Source organism: Capra hircus, chromosome 10 (assembly GCF_001704415.2).
Source record: "Capra hircus breed San Clemente chromosome 10, ASM170441v1, whole genome shotgun sequence".
NCBI lineage: Eukaryota > Metazoa > Chordata > Mammalia > Artiodactyla > Bovidae > Capra > Capra hircus.
The window spans coordinates 3,501,577-3,525,188 of record NC_030817.1 but is presented as its reverse complement, the minus strand read 5'-3'; the positions used below and the strand labels follow the sequence as shown (position 1 = coordinate 3,525,188).

The 23,612-nt window shown below is 40.9% G+C and overlaps 1 protein-coding gene across 2 annotated transcripts in view; it reads right to left on the bottom strand.

The window, feature by feature from the left end:
- GALC (galactosylceramidase) overlaps positions 1,096 to 23,612 on the bottom strand; it is a 56,902-nt gene continuing 34,385 nt past the window's right edge. For both annotated transcript variants that reach the window (XM_018053888.1, XM_018053889.1), the window contains exons 10-17: positions 22,592 to 22,719; positions 16,306 to 16,395; positions 15,506 to 15,592; positions 13,343 to 13,493; positions 11,920 to 12,100; positions 6,366 to 6,529; positions 4,911 to 4,987; positions 1,096 to 2,937 (exon numbers count right to left, since the gene is read on the bottom strand). In XM_018053888.1, the coding sequence (XP_017909377.1) occupies positions 2,791 to 2,937; positions 4,911 to 4,987; positions 6,366 to 6,529; positions 11,920 to 12,100; positions 13,343 to 13,493; positions 15,506 to 15,592; positions 16,306 to 16,395; positions 22,592 to 22,719 (1,025 nt within the window). In that variant the 3' untranslated portion in view covers positions 1,096 to 2,790. The remainder of the gene's footprint in view (positions 2,938 to 4,910; positions 4,988 to 6,365; positions 6,530 to 11,919; positions 12,101 to 13,342; positions 13,494 to 15,505; positions 15,593 to 16,305; positions 16,396 to 22,591; positions 22,720 to 23,612) is intronic.

The following is a 23,612-nucleotide window of genomic DNA, read 5'->3' as shown; positions in this document are numbered from 1 at the left end:
TTACTATTCCTCACCTCCACTGTATAATCTTAAGGGATTTGACTTAGACCATGTGTGAATGGCCTAGCAGTCTTCCCTACTTTCCTCAAGTTAAGCCCAAATTTTGCTGATGATCTGAGCCACAGTCAGCTCCAGATCTTGTTTTTGCTAACTGTATAGAGCTTCTCCATTTTCAGCTGCAAAGAATATAACCAGTATGATTTCGGTATTGACCATTTGGTGATGTCCATGTGTAGAGTCATCTGTGTTGTTGGAAAGGGTGTTTGCTAATGAAGAGAATGTATTTGCCTAAAGACAGACATACCTATCAGTAGAACAGAATAGAGAGTCTATTATTGGTTGTACACATGTATGGTCAATTGATTTTTGACAAAGGAAGTCTTTTCAACAAATGATGCTGCAGAAACTGAATATTCATACAGGAAGAACATGAACCTCAATCCTCATCTCTCTTCATGAACAAAAAGTAATGTACAGGGGATCACAGATCTAGATACAGAAACTAAATACGCTAAGATTCTAGAAGACAAGAAGAAAACATCCTTGTGAACTTGGGCCAAACAAGTATTTCTTCAGACACCAAAAACATACCTATCATAAAAGGAGAAAATGACAAATTGGACTTCCAAATTCAAATTTTGTACTTTTCAAAAGATACAGACTTGGAGAAAATCTACAAAATACATATCTGAGTTTAGAAAACAATTGCACCTGAAATGTATAGAGACCTCTTACAAGTCAATAATAAGACAAGGAACCATATTTTTTAAACAAGCAAAAGATTTGAACAAACATTTCATGAAAATATATGAAAGAGAAATAAGCCCTTGAAAAGATGCCCAGCAGCTAATGAACCTACTACAGAGTCACAAGAAAGGGTTAAAATTAAAAATAATAATAATAGGAAGCACTGACAAGAATGTAGAGCAACTGAAATTCTCAAACATTTCTAATGGGAGTATAAAATCATACAATTAACTTGGAAATGTTTGACAGCTTCTTATAAAGTTGAACACACACTTCCCAATAGGATCTAGCAATTTCACTTCTTGGCATTTACCCAGAAAAAATGAAAACATATGTCCACACAAAAGCTTGTACTCGAATGTTCATAACAGTTTTATTTGTAATTCTAAAAGCTGGGGGGACAACTTGTGGTATACCCCTTCAATGGAGCAAATCACTGATATACATAGGACATAAACAAATGTCAAAAACTTCATGATAAGTAAAAGAAATCGTTCATAAAACAGTACAAAGTGTATGATACCATTTTTATAATGTTTTAGAACAAAGAAAACTTATCAATAGTGACAGAAATCAGACCAGTGATTGCCTGGGAGCAGGGTGGGGTGAGGGCAAATGACTGCACAGGTATAAGAGAACTTTCTGGAGTGACGAAACCGTTTGATATCTTGGTTTATCCATTTACCAAGACTCACTGAACTGTACACTTAAAATGCGAACATTTTACTATATGTAAATTACACCTCAATCAAGTTAATTTTAAAAAATATGTAGTGACCTAAACTGGAAATCACTTAGACTGGTTTTAATTAAAAAATTTTCCTCTGTAACCTGATTTATTCTAAGATTTAGTTTCTTGTCTCTAATGGTAATACAAAACTTCATGTTGGTTTAGCCTACATTAAATCATTATAAATTCCAAAACTGTAGAATTAGTTCAATGAACTTTTAAACCTTCATTATAAAAAAAAAATTATTTTATCCACATGAATAACTGGTTTGCTTCATGGGGGTACACTAATGATTAGATATAAATTATAATGCATGAGAAACATTCTCACCTACACTTAAACATATTTGTACTTCAATTAAATACATACTTCTAACCACAACAAACTATTAGAGGATGCTCCAGTTCTACAAACCAGCAAAAGGTTAGGTGATCATCTATCTTCCAGGCACAAGGAGACGGAAGTATTCATTCGTTACTTTAGTTTGTCACCAGTGCCAGAAGAAAAGTCAGACCAGAAAGGCACAATGAAATCAAATGAAAAGTGTGCTACAATTCTACCTTTGGACCCACTAACCGCACTGGCTACATGCCAGGGAGCTTTCTTCCTCCTTCTAGCCACCTGGGAAAACGCTGACACAGTTGTAAGGGTCACAAGAGTAAAAGCTGGACCCAAAAGAAAAAAAAAAATGCAGGTAACCCAATTAATCTGCTAATTATTTATTACTGTAGAAATATCTTTAGAGGTAGTTATTAGTGAGCTATTTTCCAAATCATCTCACTCATCATAATTCAAAAATATATCACTTTAAAAAGGAAAAGAAAAAAATACTTTCAGAGTGCAGGCGTAACATGTTGGAGTGGTTCCCACACAGCAGAACTTCCAGGGTCTTCAGCTTCCTATGAGGCAGCGTGGCCCGCGATGGGGACACGCAGTCAGCGTGAACAGACACATCGCCGTCCGAGCGAGTTCTGGCCATCTGCACGGGCAAGTGTGATGGCAAAAGCCACCTCGGCATTAGCACGAGGCATCGGGGTCTCAACACCCTAACCACTCCCAAGGATGGGACCCGCGTACTTCGTGTCCTATGTATGGGACACATCAGGTCACGTTAAAGCTTCATCTGTTTCCCCTTGGAATTAGTTCTAAAATAATCTTCAAGAGGATCAGCAAAAATATATTTTTCTCCCCATTTCCTCTTCATTATTTTTCGCCTCTGAAAGGCTCCTATATTGATCATCAAAACGAGAACTGGCTCTGAACCAAAAGCATAAAGAAGAACAATGCAGAGTGTCCCGCGGCCCTCTATGGATTAGTGCGAAGCTTCCACACGGAAGTTGTCAAACTGCGCAAATTCAAAGGAGTGAGTCCCAATCGCGGCCCAGCCGTTTTCTGGGAAGTTCACAGAGATGTTCTTCCAGAGGGTCTTGCCATTCAGCTTGCCGGAGGAGAAACGACCCTGGAGTGGAGAGAGACACACCCCTTAAGAGACATGGGAAAATGGTCCTCTGAAGCCTGCTGCTCAATGAAAGGGCCACCCACTCAGTGTAGCAAAGATGTAGCGAATACTCTTCTCACACAAGACTCATCAAGGCAATAGGGTCCCACAACCTTGAGCAGAAGTTTGAAATGCAGGGGAAGTTTTCTCAAAGGAAATTCTCATCTATTTATATACACAGTTCCCAAGGCACAAAATCCTCAATATTTCCTGTACTCCCCCAAAATGCTGTAAAATCTGTAGGAATGTAACACTTTTCATAACATCATGATAAAATTGTAAACAAAAGCTCACTAAAATAAAACATATTTCTTATTTACACGTAGTTGCAATTACGGCCTTTTAGCTACCAGCTCTTCAGACAGGACTGCAGGGGCCAAGATGTTTATTTAAGGTGTTCATGAAAGAGAATCAGCCCAGCCAGGAGAAGAGTAATTAACCTTCATTTTATTGTTTTATCCTCATGTACAGAATATCACTTCGAGGTCATATCAAAAGCTCACCCTTATGTTAGGAAAACAGTAACCAGCATTTAAACTGGTGACTGGGAGGGGCGGGGGGAGTGGATGGAAGAAGAGAGAAACACCCACAGGAACAATGTACTGGTCACTGACAGAGAAAGATAAACATAATGCCTTGCTCAGACAGCCGCACTTCCTACTTAGCTAAGTGCCTGGCACACAGCTCTTACCATTATTACAGCTTGCTTGCGAGCAAACATTCACAGCACGCTCCTTCCGGCCCCATTTAAAACTAGCTAATTTCAAAAGGGTGAAGAGCAAAAGACCCAAAGCGCTGGGCGGAGTCAGAATAAAATCCGCTCTCGAGTCACACGCTTATCATGGAATGGGCCTTCGTTGAGCTCTTGTGTTTTATGGCTGCAGACATGGCGACGAGCGATCAGAATCACAGATTTACCAGCGATGCTCAGGCCTGAATTCAAGTTGCCTAACTCCACAGGCAGAGCCACGTACGCTCCCACTACTGCACACCTCACAGCGACCCAGCTCCGACAGTGCTTGTTGAACCGCTTCGCCACTGAGGCACTGGTGACTATTACACTGAGCCAGGGGCTTGCGCACACAAATCCCTTTAAGCACAGAAGCTCGTCTCCCCGCCCCGCCCCCGGCATCCGCTGTCCGGTCCTCTGACCGCCGCTCCCACCCGGCCAGTTAGAGCTCGCCCTCCGCTCAGACCTCGGCTCAGTCACCACCTCCAAGAGGCCTTCCCTGCCCGCTATCTGGAGAATCTGGCAGGGAAGCTACTTTATCTCATTATCCCATTTTTACCTTCACAGTTTTATTTGCTTATTTACAGCAGGAGTCAGCCAGCTCTGGCCCACAGCCCAGCCACCTATTTTTATAAATTCAGTGGAACACAGCCACCCCCGTTCATCCACCTACTGTCAAAGGCTCCATTCTCCCTACAAAAGCAGAGCTGAAGAACTGCAAAGTACATCACAGGGCGCTCAAGGCCTAAAATAGTTCCCTCTTTGGCCCTTTACAGAAAAAAAAAAAAAAAAGCTTAATAAGTCCTGTCCCAGAAGAACAGAGGCTCTGAGAGAGCAGGAACCTTGCCTGTCTAGTTCACTACTATATCCCTAGTATTTAGAACAGTACATATAGTAGACACTTGATAAAAATGTGTCCAGTGAAAAAAAATAAATATCATCTAACTCTCAAACAGCCCACAGAGCTTGCTTCCATTTTAAAGATAAGGACGCAGAGGTTCACCAATTGGGGTGAAATAATCCAGACCCACGCTAGCATCCCAAGGACTGGCGGTTTGCTGGCATCATGGCAGGTTCTCTGCCTGTTCTCCACTGCTTATCACACTTTCCCCATCTCATGTGATAACATAAAATGTTAAAAAAAAAAAAAAAAGACACAAGAAAAGAACATTTTACCTCCAGAACTGGGATCGGCAATACTTACATTCAGAGTTAAAGTGAGTGTATACCATTTTTTTGCTGTAACATCAGCATGTCCTAAACTATATATGATCCATCCAGCTGTAACACAAAAAGATTATCCTAGTTGGCATATTTTTAAAATCTAAATCACTGAATCACAGAACTCACTGGGGGTTCTTGGCTGCATCCATATGTAGTAAAGTCGGTCATAATAAAGATCGACATTTCCAAGATTTAAATCTACAACTGATTTAAAACAAAAAACACCCTTCATTGAGGAATGCACCCAACATGCAGAGATCCTGCCCTGAGCCATATACAATACATGAGCTCACAGAGAAGGAGCAAAATAAGCTTACAAACCAAACAGGGCACGTGATGCCTTAGCATGTATATTCAGGTCTGTATATACAGCTGATCGGACCAAATATGGAAGATAAGCAGGAACAGTCAAAAAACTACCATAAGATTTCCAGGTAGTGAAATGACTACAAGGTAATATTGATTGCATTAGAGAATTAGAAAATAATGTCAATTTTTGAATGTATTATATTTGAATGCCTGACAGAAACTCAGGATGAGATGTCCAATGGGCAGTTTAAGACACAGGGCAGTGGGGACTGAAGACAGAGATTTAAATCTCTGGTTCCACTACCTCATTTTGAGACCTTCAGCAAATCAGTTAACCTCTCTGGCACTCTCTTTTGGATTGGAAAATGCGAGGTACCTTCCAGCCCAGCCATGCTACGATTATGCAATTTCTATTCTAATATCCTTATTACCTACTCTCTCTTTAACTTCTATTTTATCATTGGAGCCCTTTAACCTAAGGAAGAAGCAAAGGGGGAAAACAATAGGAGAGAAGACTTTTTATTAATGCAGGATGAAAGTCAAGAGAGTTTGAATCAGAAAGAGTCACCAATAAGATCTAGTTTCAACAGAGGGGTGTGTACCCAAACCAAAGTGAAGTGGGTGGAATTCAACTTGAACAGATTCTAAGTACCTATTCTAGATAAAATACTATTATACATAAGACAGAGACTGTTAAGATGAATAATAAAGTCAAGCTGTTTTCAAGTTATTGACTAAATTAGGAAATAGGGTATCTCCATTTTAAGCAAGTTAATTCTTCCCTTTATATTTCCATAAGCACACCAGCAACATTCCTATAGTTCTGCTTTTTTTTAAATTTCCTGAGTATTCTCTCTCCTTACCCCCACACCATACTCTAATAGCCAGCTCAAGGCTACAATACCCGAGAGACTTTGCACAATTTCCTCTTTCACTGAGCTGCCTCTGTACTAATTAATTAACACTATAATTTGGAATCGTTTGGCGTTTGCTTACACATGTTGAATCTCTTCCCAATTAGATGCTCAAACATGGTGAGGTATTTCATTGCTCCCACAGGTAAAAAGCAGACACTCACAGCAACATATCACACAGTAAATGACGTGCCACAGAAGAATGCACTTACCTAGATCGCCTGTGACTCTGTAGGTTCCATTTGCAAAAATCCAGAAGAAAATCCCCCTGGCGCTTCTAATCAAAATACCACCTTTATTGACTCTTCCAGCAATGAACACGCCTCCCTTCTCAGGGGTCTCTATGTACACATCACACTTTATAGTCAGATTGGACCTGCAGAATCAGAGTGTTAGCGCTTTTAATTATGTCGTTTCAGATGCAGCACCAGCGGCTCACTGCACAGCCACACGCTTCCCAACTTCTAACTGAGGGAAGGATGTGTTTCGCTAAGTCCACATTAATAGCAGGTATGGGCGTCAAGAATCTTCACCAATGGTTTTAAATTTCACATGACTAAAGTCAAGTCATTTCATTGCCTCTTTAAAATGACTTACTATTGGAAAATAATATTTATTGTTTTCAAGTTTCCTAAGAATATATTTCCTATATTTCTATAATAAAATAACTTCTTATTCTAAGAATATAATAAGAATCCATTTTTTTCTAGGAATACATAAAAGACAGGTTTCCACGTAAGTCTGAGCAAAAAAGTTTATTTTTTACATCAGCAAAGAGAAGCAGTGAAGGCTACGTATTAGGAGCCTCTGGGAAAAGTTACTTTGAGGCTAATTTTTACATTTAACCCTAACAAGACTTCAAAATGACAGGAGAAAGACCTAACATCATTTTCTCTGTCAAGTCAGAGTCAACTCTCCCTTAACTCTGCAGCAGGCGTTTTCAGACTTGAGCCTCATGGAAGTCACCCTGGAGGGCGTGTCCGATTCCGCCTGCCAGCCCCACTCTCAGGGTCTGACTCGGCAGGTATAGGGTGGGCCCTTGAACCGGCATGTCTAACAGACTGCCAGGTGACGCTGATGTTGCAGGTCCAGGAACCTCACTCTGAGAACCATTTTCCCCTGTAGGGTATCTCTGTCTATGAAGAGACAATAACTCCCGGGTTTTGGCAGTGCTGACTGATAGAGTATATCAAAGGAGGAGAAAGATTCAGCCAACCAGGAGCTAACAGGGCATCATCAATGAGCTCTCCTCCAGGCTTCCTTTCACAAATGCTACCGGATTTCTTTTGCAGTGATTTGTTGTTGTTTAGCTGCTAAGTTGTGTCCGACTCTTTGTGACCCCAAGAACCGCAGCCCACCACGCTTCCCTGTCCATGGAATTCTCCAGGAAAGACTACTGGAGTGGGTTGCCATCGCCTTCTCAAGGGATCTTCCTGACTCAGGGATCAAACCCGGGTCTCTTTGCATTGGCAGGCGGATTCTTTACCGCTGAGTCACCAGGGAAGCCCACAGTCACCCCAGTCCAACATGACCTCTGAAAACAATTCCCCTCCTACTCAAATTTTAAGTGCAAATGGGAAAGAATTAGCTTGCACACAGCCAAGCAATGAAGCAAGCAATTTATCTAAAACTAAGAATGCCAAGAAATATATTTTTTGAAATGGGGAGAATCTGGATCTAGAATTATGTGGCTTTTACATTTCTCATCACTGAATTTTGCACAGGGCAATGTTACTTTGCAAAGGAAAATATAAAAAAGAAGCGCCTACAACAGGTACACAACCATCAGGGAATCCTAATTTAATCATTTAGTCAAAGCTGGGCTACTTTACGGGAAGACCAAATGCTAAGGAACTAGAGCCCAGTCTCTCCTGTATGTCCCCCCCTGCAGAGAGTGCTCTTCTCTGTGCAGATCACCACCAGCATGAGACCACCTGGGACCAGACTGGTTCCTCAAATCCCCTGCCTCTCTGCCAGTTCATCAGAACCTGTCAGCACCATAAACTCATTCTATTTAGTGCGACAGTGAGAGAAGATCAAATGTTTTCTTTTTTTACATCACATTCCATAATAAATTATTCTTGCATCAGAACTTACAGGCAATTTTACAGATAAGGAATAAAATAGAATAAAAATTTGGCTTCATCTTCCACAGTCATAACCTCTCAGAAGTGCTGAGAGAATAAAAACCAGCCAACATATTAAGCAAATTTAATCAAAAGGATTCAGAGTTCAGGTCTGTTCAAAAAAAGATAATTTTGTGATTGTCCTCAGATCCCAGCCAAAGCTTACTAATAACATGAAAGTTTGAAGTAGCTTTGGGAAAGTCCACCCTCTATAGTCAAATTACTGTGCTAACACTTAACTAAATCTAAACGTGAGGGAGAAGGCAATGGCACCCCACTCCAGTACTCTTGCCTGGAAAATCCCATGGATGGAGGAGCCTGGTGGGCTGCAGTCCATGGGGTTGCTAAGAGTTGGACACGACTGAGCGACTTCACTTTCACTTTTCACTTTCATGCATTGGAGAAGGAAATGGCAACCCATTCCAGTATTCTTGCCTGGAGAATCCCAGGGACAGCAGAGCCTGGTGGGCTGCCGTCTATGGGGTCGCACAGAGTGGGAAACAACTGAAGCGACTTAGCAGTAGCAGCAGCAGCAAATGTGAGGGAAATTTTGTCCTAAACACAGTTCGAAAAACTGATGGCACCCTGCATGCACAGAGCTGACTGGAACAGCACTCTGGATACACTCTAACTTTTCGTTTCCTGCCCTCAGGGAGAAGACAGTGATTAAAACAAGGCTGTGAGAGGAAGTCCAAGAAGCAGGGGCTACAGCGCAGGACAGACCTGGCCTCTGGCTCTGGTTCTGAATTTAAGAGTATGGGATCTTGAACAATCTTACCCCGACGCCCCAGTTTCCCAGTCTGTAAGGTAGGCAGAGTGCTGCCTTCAGCATAAAGCAGCCATCGGAAGCACAGACCAGTGTTCAGTGTTACCCAGCTTTCATTCCCTCCACTCCCTGCGATAAACCAGCATCACAGCCAAGGACAGAGATGAGCGTGGGATGCGTGTGCATCTCTCAACAGCTCTGGCTCCCCTGCACCCAGAATAGGATAATGAGAAACAACACAAAGTAAACAGGATGAGAGCAAATTTTATAAGGTTTTGGAATCAGGCCCGGAAGTGTGGATCGGGTTCGGCAGCAGGCGGGGGTCGCAGTGTGTTCCTGAGCAGCGAAACAACAGGAGGAGTGGGGAGCTAAGAAGGATGGAAGCAGTCCTCTCTCAACGTGCGCAACTGAGGTTTTCTGGTTCTTTTTCTTTCAGAATATGCCACTCTTTCCTTCTCTCCCCATTTCACTTCATCCTCCCCGTCCCTACCTCCTTCCCCACTGCAATAGTAAAGATTGAGTACTGCTATGTAAATACTGCAAAACCTTCAAAGTTACCAAGAGTTTTGGTTAATCCTTGGATGGTGTTCTATATCATCTGTCTATTAAAATGAAATTCTCTCAACTTTTCCAGATTCTCAGCCAGAAACAAAACATTTGGGGTTCAGAGAGAACTTCATGTAGAATATTCACAGGCCTGGGAGATAAGGATTGCCCCACAAAGTATCTATGGCAGCTGGCTTCCAGACTAGTGGTCAAAATGTAACAGGGCCCATCCCTTAGACAAATAAACTCAGTCACCTGTCTTACAATAAGACCATTAGTTAAAAAAAAAAAAGGGAAATCACAAAGCCCACTGACATGACCAGAATATCCAGATAAAGTGTCAAGTACAGAGATCAAATTGCCAACATCCATCGGATCATCAAGAAAGCAAGAAAGCTCTTGAAAAAACCATCTACTTCTGCTTTATTGACTATGCCAAAGCCTTTGACAGTGCAGATCACAACAAACTGTGGAAAATTCTGAAAGAGATGGGAATACCAGACCACCTTACCAGCCTCCCTGAGAAATCTGTATGCAGGTCAAGAAGCAACAGTTAGAACTGGACATGGAACAACAGACTTGTTCCAAATTGGGAAAGGAGTACGTCAAGGCTGTATATTGTCACCCTGCTTATTTAACTTATATGCAGAGTACATCATGTGAAATGCCAGGCTGAATAAAGCGCAAGCTAGAATCAAGATTGTCAGAAGAGGAACTAAAGAGCCTCTTGAGAAAGTGAAAGAGGAGGATGAAAAAGTTAGCTTAAAGCTCAACATTCAGAAAACTAAGATCATGGCATCCGGTCCCATCACTTCATGGCAAATAGAGGGGGAAACAATGGAAACATGGAAGACTTTATTTTCTCGGGCTCCAAAATCCCTGAAGATGGTGACCACAGCCATGAAGTTAAAAGACACTCACTCCTTGGAAGAAAAGCTATGACCAACCTAGATGGCATATTAAAAAGCAGAGACATTACTTTGCCAACAAAGGACCTTCCAGTCAAAGCTATGGTTTTTCCAGCAGTCATGTGTGGATATGAGAGCTGAACTATAAAGAAAGCTGAGCACAGAAGAATTGATGTTTTTGAACTGTGGTGTTGGAGAAGAGTCTTGAGAGTCCCTTGGACTGCAAGGAGATCAAACCAGTCACTACTAAAGGAAATCAGTCTTGAGTGTTCACTGGAAGGACTGATGTTGAAGCTGAAATTCCAATACTTTGGCCACCTGATGCAAAGAACTGACTCACTGGAAAAGACCCTGATGCTGGGAAAGATTGAAGGTGGGAGGAGAAGGGGATGACAGAGGATGAGATGATTGGATGGCATCATTGACTCGATGGACATGAGTTTGAGTGAACTCTGGCAGTTGGTGATAGACAGGGAGGCCTTGTGTGCTGCAGTCCATCGGGCTGCAGAGAGTTGGACACGACTGAGCGACTGAACTGAACTGAACAGAGATGCTGGTATAAACAGTATTTCTGTTGTATAAAAAGATAATCCACCAAAGTTATCCTAAATTAGGTAAGAATTCTTTATCCTAATAATTCTTTATGGTGCTATAATGGTTCCAGAAACTTTGGATAACTGAAAGTTTCTCAAGACTTATATCAGAGCTTGTGACTAGAACTGCATTTTATAACACAGATTAAGGCTCTGCAGAAGGGATAAAGACTTCCTGCAGCATTCCTCAAAGAAACAATTCAAGGCTCTCTTCCAAATTATCTTCCCTTCCCTGTCCGACTTCCAGGCTACAGATATGGCTATTTTGTGACTTCGCATTAATAGTTACTATCACAAAGCCTGAAATGCTTGTATTTTATGTCTCACGGTGGAAGTATACTAGTTAAATTCACTAGCCAACTGAATGATGATTTGCTTTTTACTATTGCCATCTACTGTCATCTTGTAAACAGATTTTGCACAAAGGCTAAAACAGTGTAATTCAAGTATGGGTCCAGCAGGTGGCAACACCAGATCAACACATCAACTCTCCAGCAAAAAAAAGCTTAACAACATGCATATCACAAAGTCTGCTTATGCATAAATTTTAAATTATAATTGGGGCCAAAGCCCTCAGATTTCACATTAAAACCAATCTTATCCTGCCACGATTACTATTAAATTGGGGAAATCTGAGGGAAGGACACTGAACAACAGGAAAACGACTGGCTGGTTTGCGCCCACTGTGGTATTCAACGGTTATCACAGGCCTGTTAGGCTCCTGGACAAGGAGAGCTGTTGTGGAGTCCTGGCTTCAGAAGGTACCCGATGACATTACAAGGTTATTTCGCCAGATCTACGGTAAAGATGAGGTCAGTTTTACATACCATGTGTAATCCCCGATAACGCTGATGGTGTTGAACGCATCGGCAGCCCACGTGATGGGCCTCTGATTGAGGACCTGCCGCAGTGTGAAGCGATGGTCTCCGGGGTCTTCCATATTCACGTAGTATTCAAACACCCCGGTCTGGTCAGCAAAATTTGGAGCTTCACTAAAAAACGGGTAATCTGTTCAGAACACAATAAATTGAGTGTTGAGTTATCAAATCCTTACAGCATCTCTCCTCTCTAATGTTTTCTGGTCCATTCTGATATACTTTTGAAAAGTTTTAAATAGGCAAATGATATTTTTTATTGTTGTTCAGTCGCTAAGTCGTGTCCAACTCTTTGCGACCCCATGAACTGCAGCATGCCAAACTGCTCATGGGATTTCCTAGGCAAGAACACTGGAGCGGGTTGTCATTTCCTTCTCTAGGGGATGTTCCCGACCCGGCATCAAGCCCCTATCTCCTGCATTGGCAGGCAGATTCTTGAACACTGAGCTACCGGGGAAATGATACTTATAAATAGTCAAAGGGTAGGGTTAGGTAATTAAAGAGCTACTGACTTTATGTCATCCTTATTAAGTATCAATACGATCAGTCTGACACACAGACTTTACACATTCAATCCATGCAAATGCTTAAGAGGAAAGATCTTGAGTTCAGGAACACGCAGACCTGGCTTCAAAGTCTAGCTCAGTCAGTTCCCCACGCATGCTGTTTAACTGCCCTGACTTCCAAGTTTTCACTGGTATGAAAGTGGTATGCACTCAGTAGAAACTGTACCTCAAATTTTGGATTTGATGAGCACACCCTCTCACACTGCCTCTGTGGGCAGTGGCAGTGAGTAGCAAAAAGCCACAGCGCCATCAGCCACACAATCTCGAGGGTAAACAACAGAGTCACTGAGCGCCATTCTGGACCCTGACGGCCGTCCTGGGCTCCCTTTCTTTACAGCATCGGGAGCGACAGGAGACGCGCCGCACCCTGTTGGGCTTTGTGTTAGAGGGTTCTGCCCAACTGCTGGGCCACGTAGGTGTTTGGAGCACACTGAAGGTAGGCTAGGCTGAGTTAACAGGTTTGGTAGGCGAAGTATATTAAAGTACATGAAGTACATTTTTTACTTACGATATTTTCAACTTATGGCAGGTTTATCAGGACCTACCCTACTGTAAGTTGAGTAAGGTCTGTACAACTTTCATTCCAACAATAACCTCTAAATTTTTTCTGGTACTGAAAATTACAGGGCCCTCAAGCTGTGAGGTTACTTGGAAGCAACAGAGAAATTGGGTTCCTTTTACCACGTAGAGATTTAGAACTAAATCAGTGTGCTTCTCACAGACCCCTTCTTGCAACAGTTTGATAGGTAGAAATCTATGCATTACTGCTGAAAATGGGAACCAAGTGAAGTGTCAGTACAAAGACCTACCAATGTTGAAGTTATCCTCATAGACAGAGGGGAAGCGCTGGGGCTTGGGAGGTGGTGGGAAGCTGCCTTTGCGGCCGGAGGTGAGCGTGGTGAGCGTGAACAGCTCGTCCTCCTGCAGTTCCAGCGTGAAGCTGCCACCGCTATCGAGCAGCTGAGAGAGAAACAACGCTGTGGTCAAGCCAGGCGCCTCGGCTCATCTCACATGAGTCAAATAGCTTTTTAAAAAATGAGCTTAAGAAATGCCAAAGTGATTTCTGTTGGAAGTCCCTAATTATTTGTGAATATGCACACTTAATACCAAGGCCCTGGACATCTTTTCTCTTAAGTTCTTTAGAAGACTTTATACAGTTACATCCTAGAAAGGATATTAGGAGAATTTCACTTCATACAAGGAAGAAGGAACAGATGACCCCCAAATCTGCTTCTATCAGTCTATGCTTTCCATTGGACTGTAAGGTCTTTAAAGCCTGTGTATAAATTCAATATATGTACCTAAGAGATCTGCTTACTTATTTTTTAGGACTTCACTAAGGTAGAAATATCGGTAAAATCTTACTGTTGACTCAGCTATTAAGCACAGAAACCTTACTATTAATTAAAAAAAAAGTCCTATCTACTCATTACATGTTCAATACATATTTCAATTAGCAAACTAGGTTTATGTTTTGGCTATGTAATCTCTTAAAGCCATAATCGCTTCATCTCTAAAATGAGTAGAAAATACATACCACATAGGGCTGTTGTATTAAATGAGACAATATTCATAAAGTTCTAAGCTCAGTGAGTGACCCAGAAGAAACATTCCCCACATCATAGGTGTCCTACGGCAAATACAAGCCTCTAAAGACAGAGGAAGCTTCCGCATAATTGGCGTCGGCGCTACATGTGCGCTCACTCCACGGAGTCCGAGCAGTTCCTCTTTTCCACTTTGAATTGAAGGTGTTCATATCACACCTTTGCTTTAATACATTGTTGGTCAGATCTATGAAATATCTAATACCACATTCTGGCTTAGGAGTAACCCCAAATGATACATTTTTCTTATGGGAAAATCATTTTCATGATGTTATTTCTAGCCATGTGTCATACAAAAAGTAGACGCTACACTAACTTCATTTATTGATAGTGACTAGTTGAGTCACAGAACATTAATAATTACCAGAAAAAGTAGGTTTGTGTCAATTAGGCAAAGTGATGTGCTTGCATGGACCAATTCAGTCTTTGAAACATTTACTGACAAGAAACCACCATTTACTAAGCTCCACACTAGGCCCCTGGGACAAAAAGGCAGGGACCTCTAAGGATGTATAAGGCAGGGACTCAATCATTGAGGCATCCGGTGCAGCAGGGACGTGCTTACTAGGCAAACACACATCCCCAGGTGGCTATGATCCTAAGACTGGTGGGAAGGCTTCAGAGAAAGCCACACTTGGGGTGAGTCTTGAAGGATGATAAAAATACAAACAAGGCATCCCAGGAGGAAGAAAAATCATGTGCAAAGTCACAGAAGTAATTAACTTGGCATACCCATGCTCTGAAAACTGCAAGAAGTTTAGTGTGAGAAAAAGATCAATTTAGAAGGACAGGCCTCTAGAAAAGAAAGCATTCTTTTACCTCGTGAGGTATTAATGAGGTCACATGTTACATAAGGAATGTAAACTGACAAAATCATTACGGCCTTTGAGCAAAGGACAGACAAAAGCCAGCTCTGGGAGCAATGTGATGTTTGGGAGAGAGACTTAAACGAGCAAGAGAGAGTTTCTGAAATCCAAGAGAGATCTAATGAGGAACTGAATACGCAGGAGCAGTAGGAATAGAGAATGAGGCATGGGCAGGAGAACTATGTGGATGATGCTGTCTGTACTTGATCACTGAGGGTGTTCAAAGAATGGGTGGGAATGACAGTCTCAAATGAGACTCAAATTTCTGACCTGGGCAACCAAGTGATGGTACCGTTCACCAAGACAAACTAAATACCAAGAGCAAACCCATCTACCAAAACATACTTCCTCGAAGAGGACTTCTATTTTTAAAAATGGGGGGGCAACTTTATCTCTATTATGCTTCAGCCATAAATCAATTACGAAATTAAAAACTAATTCATTAATCAAATTTCTGTTCCCTACTGCAATGCTCAAACTATAGGAATTTATTTAAAACTACCCATAGAGAATCCAGTTGTTTGAAGAGAAATCTCTCCGATGGTTTTCCAAGTTTGGTATACCACACCTGCAGCTCGGGTATTTGGCTCTGAGGAGGAAACACAAAGAAAGCACTGCTGAGTGATTCACCATCTTCTCCTGGAGGACTTCTAAAACCTGTACCAGCAAGAATGAACCAAGGACAAGGTGCATTCTATTTCTACCTACCAAAAGACCCACCTCAAACCTTAAGCAACAATCATTTCAAGAGTAGGAAGACATTATTCAAGCAGATACTTTATTTCCTACAAACACTGCAGACTTTTGGCAAATGTTAAAAAAGATTTATATCTTTGCTTCAAAAATACTCATTATACCTATATAAAAAGCTTTTTAAGAACTTTCTGGCATTAAAAAACAATGCTTATGCAATTAGTAGAAAATGCACTGTATATATTTCTGTATTCAAATCTAACAATAGGTAGAAATAATAAGAATTTTGTATCTTTTAATATCGAATGTTGTAAAGAGCAGTGCTGGAAAGCTTCCTCAATTACACAAATGGTGCTCTTCCCAAAAGAACAACCTTCTTGCAAGTGACTTTTGTTAGGATTCTTCAAAACCACAAAGAGCATTACCTCCTGGTGGCTTCTGTACTTCCTGACTAAAACCAGTCAGCAAAGAGAAGACACCAAGGCATTTAACAATGCATACGCAAACTCTTAATAGCTTATAATGTTTCACTTAAAGACTCCTAGCTCATGATAAAATATATAAACTCTCAAATCAAAACCAAAATAAAAGTTCCACTTATTTACTTACAAAAGAACCCTTAAGATCGAACGTAGCAAACTGATGTGATACATTGAAATAGGGAAGAAGTGGTCGTATACACCGGGAATGTTTATGACTCTAAGGAGAAAAAAAGTCATGTAAGTTATTCAGATAAGACATAGGACATTTTAAAGAAAAAGTCATTTACTGCACCTAGATTCTACGGGGTCACACAGAGTCGGACACGACTGAAGCAACTTAGCAGCAGCCGCAGCAGATTAACAGAAGTAACACACACTAGGTGACAAAGAGCGTATTTCAAATTTTTAAAGACTATTTCTAACAAAACCTTTGTTGAATGTCTGTTGTGTGTGCCTATGCAATATTGTTCTTTACAACATCAGACTTTTCTTCCATCACCAGTCACATCCACAATGTGAAATGTCTGTTCATTTCCAAGGCAAACCATTCAATACCACAGTAATCCAAGTCTAAAACCCAACCACTAACACTGAAGAAGCTGAAATTGAATGGTTCTATGAAGACCTACCAGACCTTCCAGAACTAACACCAAAAAACGGTGTCCTTTTCATCATAGGGGACTGGAATGCAAAAGCAGGAAATTAAGAGATACTAGAGTAACAAGGAAATTTGGCCTTGGAGTACGGAATGAAGCAGAGCAAAGGCTACCAAAGTTTTGCAGAGAGAATGCTCTGGTCATGGCAAACACCCTCTTCCAACAACACGAGAGAAGACTTTACACATGGACATCACCAGATGGTCAACACTGAAATCAGACTGATTATATTCTTTGTAGCTGAAGATGGAGAAGTTCTATACAGTCAGCAAAAACAAGACCAGGAGCTGACTGTGGCCCAGATAATGAACTGCTTATTGCAAAATTCAGACTTAAATTGAAGAAAGTAGGGTAAACCATTGGACCATTCAGGTATGACCTAAATCAAATTTCTTAAGATTATACAGCAGAAGTGACAGTAGATTCAAAAGATTAGATCTGACAGACAGAGAGCCTGAAGAAATATGGACAGAGGTTCATAACACTATACAGGAGGTGATGATCAAAACCACCACCCCCAAGAAAAAGAAATGCAAAAAGGCAAAATGGTCGTCTGAGGAAGCCTTACAAATAGCTGAGAAAACAAAAGAAGCTATAAGCAAAGGGGAAAAGGAAGGGCACTGCCATCTGAATGCAGAGTTCCAAAGATTAGCAAGGAGAGATAAGAAAGCCTTCCTCAGCGATCAGTGCAAAGAAATAGAAGAAAACATTAGAAGGGGAAAGACTAGAGATGTCTTCAAGAAAATTAGAGATACCAAGGGAACATTTCATGCAAAGATGGAAACAACAAAGGACAGAAATGCTATGGACCTAACAGAAGCAGAGGAGACTAAGAAGAGGTGGCAAGAATACACAGAAGAACTGTACAAAAAAGAGCTTCACGACCCTGATAACCACGATGGTGTGATCACTCATCTAGAGCCAGACATCCTGGAGTGAGAAATCAAGTGGACCTTAGGAAGCATCACTACAAACAAAGCTAGTGGAGGTGATAGAATACCAGCTGAGCTATTTCAAATCCTAAAACTGATGCTGTGAAAGTGCTGCACTCAATATGCCAGCAAATTTGGAAAACTCAGCAGTGGCCACAGGGCTGGAAAAGGTCAGTTTTCATTCCAGTACCAAAGAAAGGTATTGCCAAAGAGTATTCAAACTACCACACAATTGCACTCATTTCCCACACTAGCAAAGTAATGCTCAAAATTCTCCAAGCCAGGCTTCAACAGTACATGAACCATGAACTTCCAGATGTTCAAGCTGGATTAGGAAAGAAGAGGAATCTGAGATCAAATAGCCAACATCCATTTTATCATCAAAACAGCAAGAGAATTCCAGAAAAACATTTACTTCTGCTTCATTGACTACACTAAAGCCTTTGACTATGTGAACCACAACAAACTGGAAAATTCATCAAGAGATGGGAATACCAGACCACATTACCTGCCTCCTGAAAAGTCTGTAGGCAGGTCAAGAAGCAATAGAACCAGACATGGGACAACAGACTGATTAAAAATTGGGAAAGGTGTATGTCAAGGCTATATATTGTCACTGTGCTTATTTAACTTACATGCAGAGTACATCTTAAGAAACGCTGGGCTGGATGAAGCACAAGCTGGAATCAAGATTGCCAGGAGAAATATCAATAACCTCAGATATGCAGATGACACCACCCTTATGGCAGAAAGCAGAGAACTAAAGACCCTCTTGATGAAAGTGAAAGAGACGAGTGAAAAAGTTGGCTTAAAACTCAATGTTCAGAAAACTAAGATCATGACATCTGGTCCCATCACTTCATGGCAAATAGATGCATAAACAATAGAAACAGTGACAGACTTTATTTTGGGGGGCTCCAAAATCACTGCAGATGGTGACTGCAGCCATGAAATTAAAAGACACTTGCTCCTTGAAAGAAAAGCTATGACCAACCTAGACAGCGTATTAGAAAGCAGAGACATTACTTTGCTGACAAAGGTCCATCTAGTCAAAGCTGTGGTTTTTCCAGTAGTCATGTATGGGTGTGAGAGTTGGACCATAAAGAAGGCTGAGCATCAAAGAATTGATGCTTTTGAACTGTGGTGGTGGAGAAGACTCTTGAGAGTCCCTTGGACCACAGAAGATCCAACCAGTCCATCATAAAGGAAATCAGTCCTGAATATTCACTGGAAGGACTGACGCTGAAGCTGAAGCTCCAGTACTTTAGCTACCTGATGCAAGGAGCCAACTCATTAGAAAAGACCCTGATGCTGAGAAAGACTGAAGGCAGGAGGAGAAGGGGACAACAGAGGATGAGATGGTTGATGGCATCACTGACTCGATGGACATGAGTTTGAGTGAGCTCCAGCAGATGGTGAAGGACAGGGAAGCCTGGTGTGCTGCAGTCCAGGGGGTCACAAAGAGTTGGACATGACTGAGCAACTGACCAACAACAACACTGTATATACCTACTCAAAATAAAACTTAATGTCATTTTGACTGAGTCAGACTTTGAATTCCAGAGTCATCTGATGGCACACACAGATTAAACTTATGCTCTATTCTCTAAGTGATATACATCCAAAGGAGAAGGCAATGGCGACCCACTCTAGTACTCTTGCCTGGAAAATCCCATGGGCGGAGGAGCCTGGTAGGCTGCAGTCCATGGGGCTGCTAAGAGTCAGACACGACCGAGCAACTTCACTTTCACTCTTCACTTTCTTTCACTGGAGAAGGACATGGCAACCCACTCCAGTGTTCTTGCCTGGAGAATCCCAGGGACGGAGGAGCCTGGTGGGCTGCCGTCTATGGGGTCGCACAGAGTCAGACATGCCTGAAGCGACTTAGCAGCAGCAGCAGCATACATCCAAAAAAAGGAAATGCTTGGGATGTTTTCACCAAGAAGGCATCTCACCCAACTATAACCTTCAAATGTACAACTACAGTCAGCTAAATATATACAACAAATCTCACTGTCAACATCACTTTTTCAAAATAATCATTATCATAAAGTAAAGGGAAAAGGGAAAGTGAAGTCACTCAGTCATGTTCGACTCTTTGCAACCCCATGGACCATAACCTACCAAGCTCCTCTGTCCATGGGATTTTCCAGGCAAGAGTACTGGAGTAGGTTGCCATTTCCTTCTCCAGGGGATCTTTCCAACCCAGGGATTGAACCCAGGTCTCCCACATTGCAGGCAGACGCTTTAGCGTCTGAGCCACCAGGGAAGCCATCATTACCGCGGTGTGGATCAAAAGAAGTCTGTGACGTCACTCCTACTTTATGGGATTTAACAATCACAGAGGACTTAAAGGTTCTGGGTCGGGTTTTGTGGGAAATTTTTAAATTGTAATTAGAGATTTTAATACCTCCCCTCAATAACTGATACACAACTAGACTGAATATCAACAAAGATAGAGGTGATCTGAACAAAACTATCAAACAATTTGCCTGGATTAACAAGTATAGACCACTTCATTCATAACTGCAAAATACGTATTCTTTTCAACTGTACAAGGAACATTTACCAAAGTACACCACATTCTTAGCCATAACAGAAGTTTCCATAAATTCAAAAAGATCCAAGTCCCACAAAGTCTATTCTCTGACCACAACAGAATTATGTCAGAAATGAATAATAAAAATGTCTGAAAAAATTTGCAAATATTTAGAAATTAAATAACAAGTTTCTAAATAATCTATGCCTCAAAGGAAAAAATAAAAGGGGAAATTAGAAAGAATTTTAAATACGCAACACATCAGGATTTGTGGGATGCCACTAAAACAGAAACTTTAGCTTAAGACACTAGCAAAAGAAGAGCAAATTAAAACCAAAGTAAGCACAGGGTGTGGGATTCAGAGATAGAAACTACTATGCATAAAACAGATACTCCACAAGGGTATACTGTAAAGCACAGAGAAATATAGACATTGTAATAATTTTAAAGGCAGCATAACCTATAAAAATATTGAATCATCATGCTGTGTACCTGAAACTAATACAATATTGTAAATCAATTATATTTCAATAAAACTTTTAATTTAATTTTTTAAAAAACAAAGTAAGCAGAGGAAAGAAAATAATAGAGATGAAACGATAAATCAAACAAAACCAGAAAAACAAGAGTGTATAATTGAGAAACCAAAAAAGCTGATTCTTTGAGAAGATTAACAGAATTGAATAAACTTGTAGCCAGACTAATCACGAAACCAGGATAAGAAGAAAGAAAATACAAACTGCAATTATGACCATTAAGAGAGGTGACATCAATACAAAATACATATATATATATATTAAGAGAACAGTGGGGAATAATAGCAGCAACTTCGTGCTGGGAAATTAAACACCTTAAATGAAATGGACAAATTTGCTTGAAGGCACAAAAACCCAAAGCTCACTGAAGAAGATATGGACAAACTGTATATACCTTTATCTGTAAAGGAAGTTGAAATTATAGTTAAAAAACTTTCCCACAAAGAAAACTGCAGCCCCAGATGGCTTTACTGGGAAATTCAAGCCTCCCTGGGAGCTTGGCTCAAACAGGAAGCAAGAGCTGAGGCAGAGCTGTAAACCGCCCGCCTGGGCATTGAAGCAAGCCCCCATTACGCACACAGAACCCGTCAGCAAAGGCTGGGACACTTGCTAGTTCCAAACATGAGGAAAGCTGTGCCATCATGATCTGACCACTAAGAAAACTGAGCAGAGATTTCGATGGCCATACATGATAAAGCTTACAAACTACAGAATCTGCTCGGAAAGTCACAAAGCAAATAAACAGCAACAACCATGACAGAAAGCAACAACCACAAACACTAGACGGAGAGAGAATCGGACGTCCAGAGTGTCCAGATTATTTTAAGTAATGTGTCTAGCTTTCAACGAATGATATATATACGATATATGATACAACAAATGATAGATGATATTTGCAAAGAACAGGAAAGAATGGCCCATATACGGAGATAAAAGTCGTTGACAGAAACGATGTCTGAGAAAGCCTAGTCATTATCTATTAGATATTATACTTCCTAGACAAAAGACATTAAATCAGGTATTTTAAAATGTTCAAAGAGCTGAAGGAAGCCATAGCTAATGAGTAAAGGAGAGATTTGCTTCTAGAATGTCAGTGTGAGGAGCTCCATAAATATACTCCCAGCAAAACTGGTGAAAATTATTTAAATAATAATAATGCTAAAGTCTGGAAATGATCCTAAGGGTACACTACAAATACAGAAATATTCAAGAAAATCTATTAAAACTCAGTATGAGCATCAAGAGTATATGGCATTTAAACCACAAGCCACCCCTCCCTATCCTTCTCGGGCTGGACTGACAGAGACTCCAGGCCAAAGTAGGTACAGCCAAGAACACAGGGCTCCTTCCCTCCCAGTCCCCAGGTGAAGGCGACAATATCTTTGGGAGAGAAGCAGAATATCAGTATTTCTCATGTCCTTTCCCTTCAGCTACTTGAAGAACTGGCAGAATTTCTTTACAACCAAAGCTGCAAGAAAGATTTTCACGTAGCTGGGTAGAATGGGGAAGAAAGGCATAAAGTTGGGTCCTTCACCCTGGGAAGAATCAGAAAGGAAGAGCAGGTTCGCACAGGTGGACCCTTGGCCCCGAGAGTGACCAGGTCAGGCCACAGACTGGTCATCCCAGTCCTTGGATCCTACACAGAAAAGAAAAGCTCCTTTTTTTTTTTCAGGTGTTCAGTTACGTTTTATGCTTCCCCCCCCCCATACTAACAAAGCAAATTAATCCAATAAAAATAATAAAGAATTACCATAGTTTCAACGATGACAGTGAGGTTACCTAAGCCATCCGTCAGAGCTACATAGCTTCCTCCTCTCTCTAAATGGCCAACTGTCTTCAGGTAATACCAACCTGGTTGAGTAAACTGAGTGGTATGAGCTATAGAAAAGCAGAGAAAGACCCAAACAACATTAAAGTGGTAATAACGGGATTCTTCCAGAAATAAAAAGCTATCTACTTACTTGAAGCTGAAAGAGAACAGAGTATGCCACCCCAGAATGTGCCACTTCAGCCTGCGTATTATTTTGAACTGCTGGCAATCAAGACCCAGAAGACTAAAGAAAAAATTTCTCTCTCCTACAACTGCCTGAAAGCCTCTAGACAGGACACCCGGCCCAGAAAGAGAGCTATTACCAACAATAACTTTTTATCTGAAAGACTTATCTTCATGGCACCGCAAATATCTGTTCTTCTCTTCCTATAAATGGTCTTCTTCCCCTGTGAAGCTCCAGGTCCCTTATCTCTTTCCTTTGCTCAGGATGGCATTATAAAGCCTCAATTGCCTGACTGCAAACTTGAGTCCCATATTTTTATGTACAAAATTAAATGTGTAAATTAAATTTTTTTTCCTGGTGATCTGTCTTTTGTCAATTATTAGACTGACCAAGAAGGTTAAAAGGAAAACTTTCCCAAGTATGACTGAGTCTAACAGCTAATTTCTATTTTGGAAAAAATATTTGCCAGCCGCATGTTTCAACTTCTGAGTAATCAGCCTAGTTAAATGGTATAATTATGGGAATATTCTTAGAATGACTATAAAAAATAAACAAACCACACTCTGTTCAAGACTACTGAAAAACTGCTTTATGCCAGCAGTAAATAAAGTTATCTCCTCCCAGTTTTTGTTGATCTCTATTTAAACCACCTTAATATAACTACAAAGAATATGGTTTTCAAAAAGTTAAAAAAATATTTCAAAAACTAAGCTTTATGGTTTTAAACAAGTTTATTTTCACAATACTTATTTATTGGGCACCTCCAAAGCTTGTCCT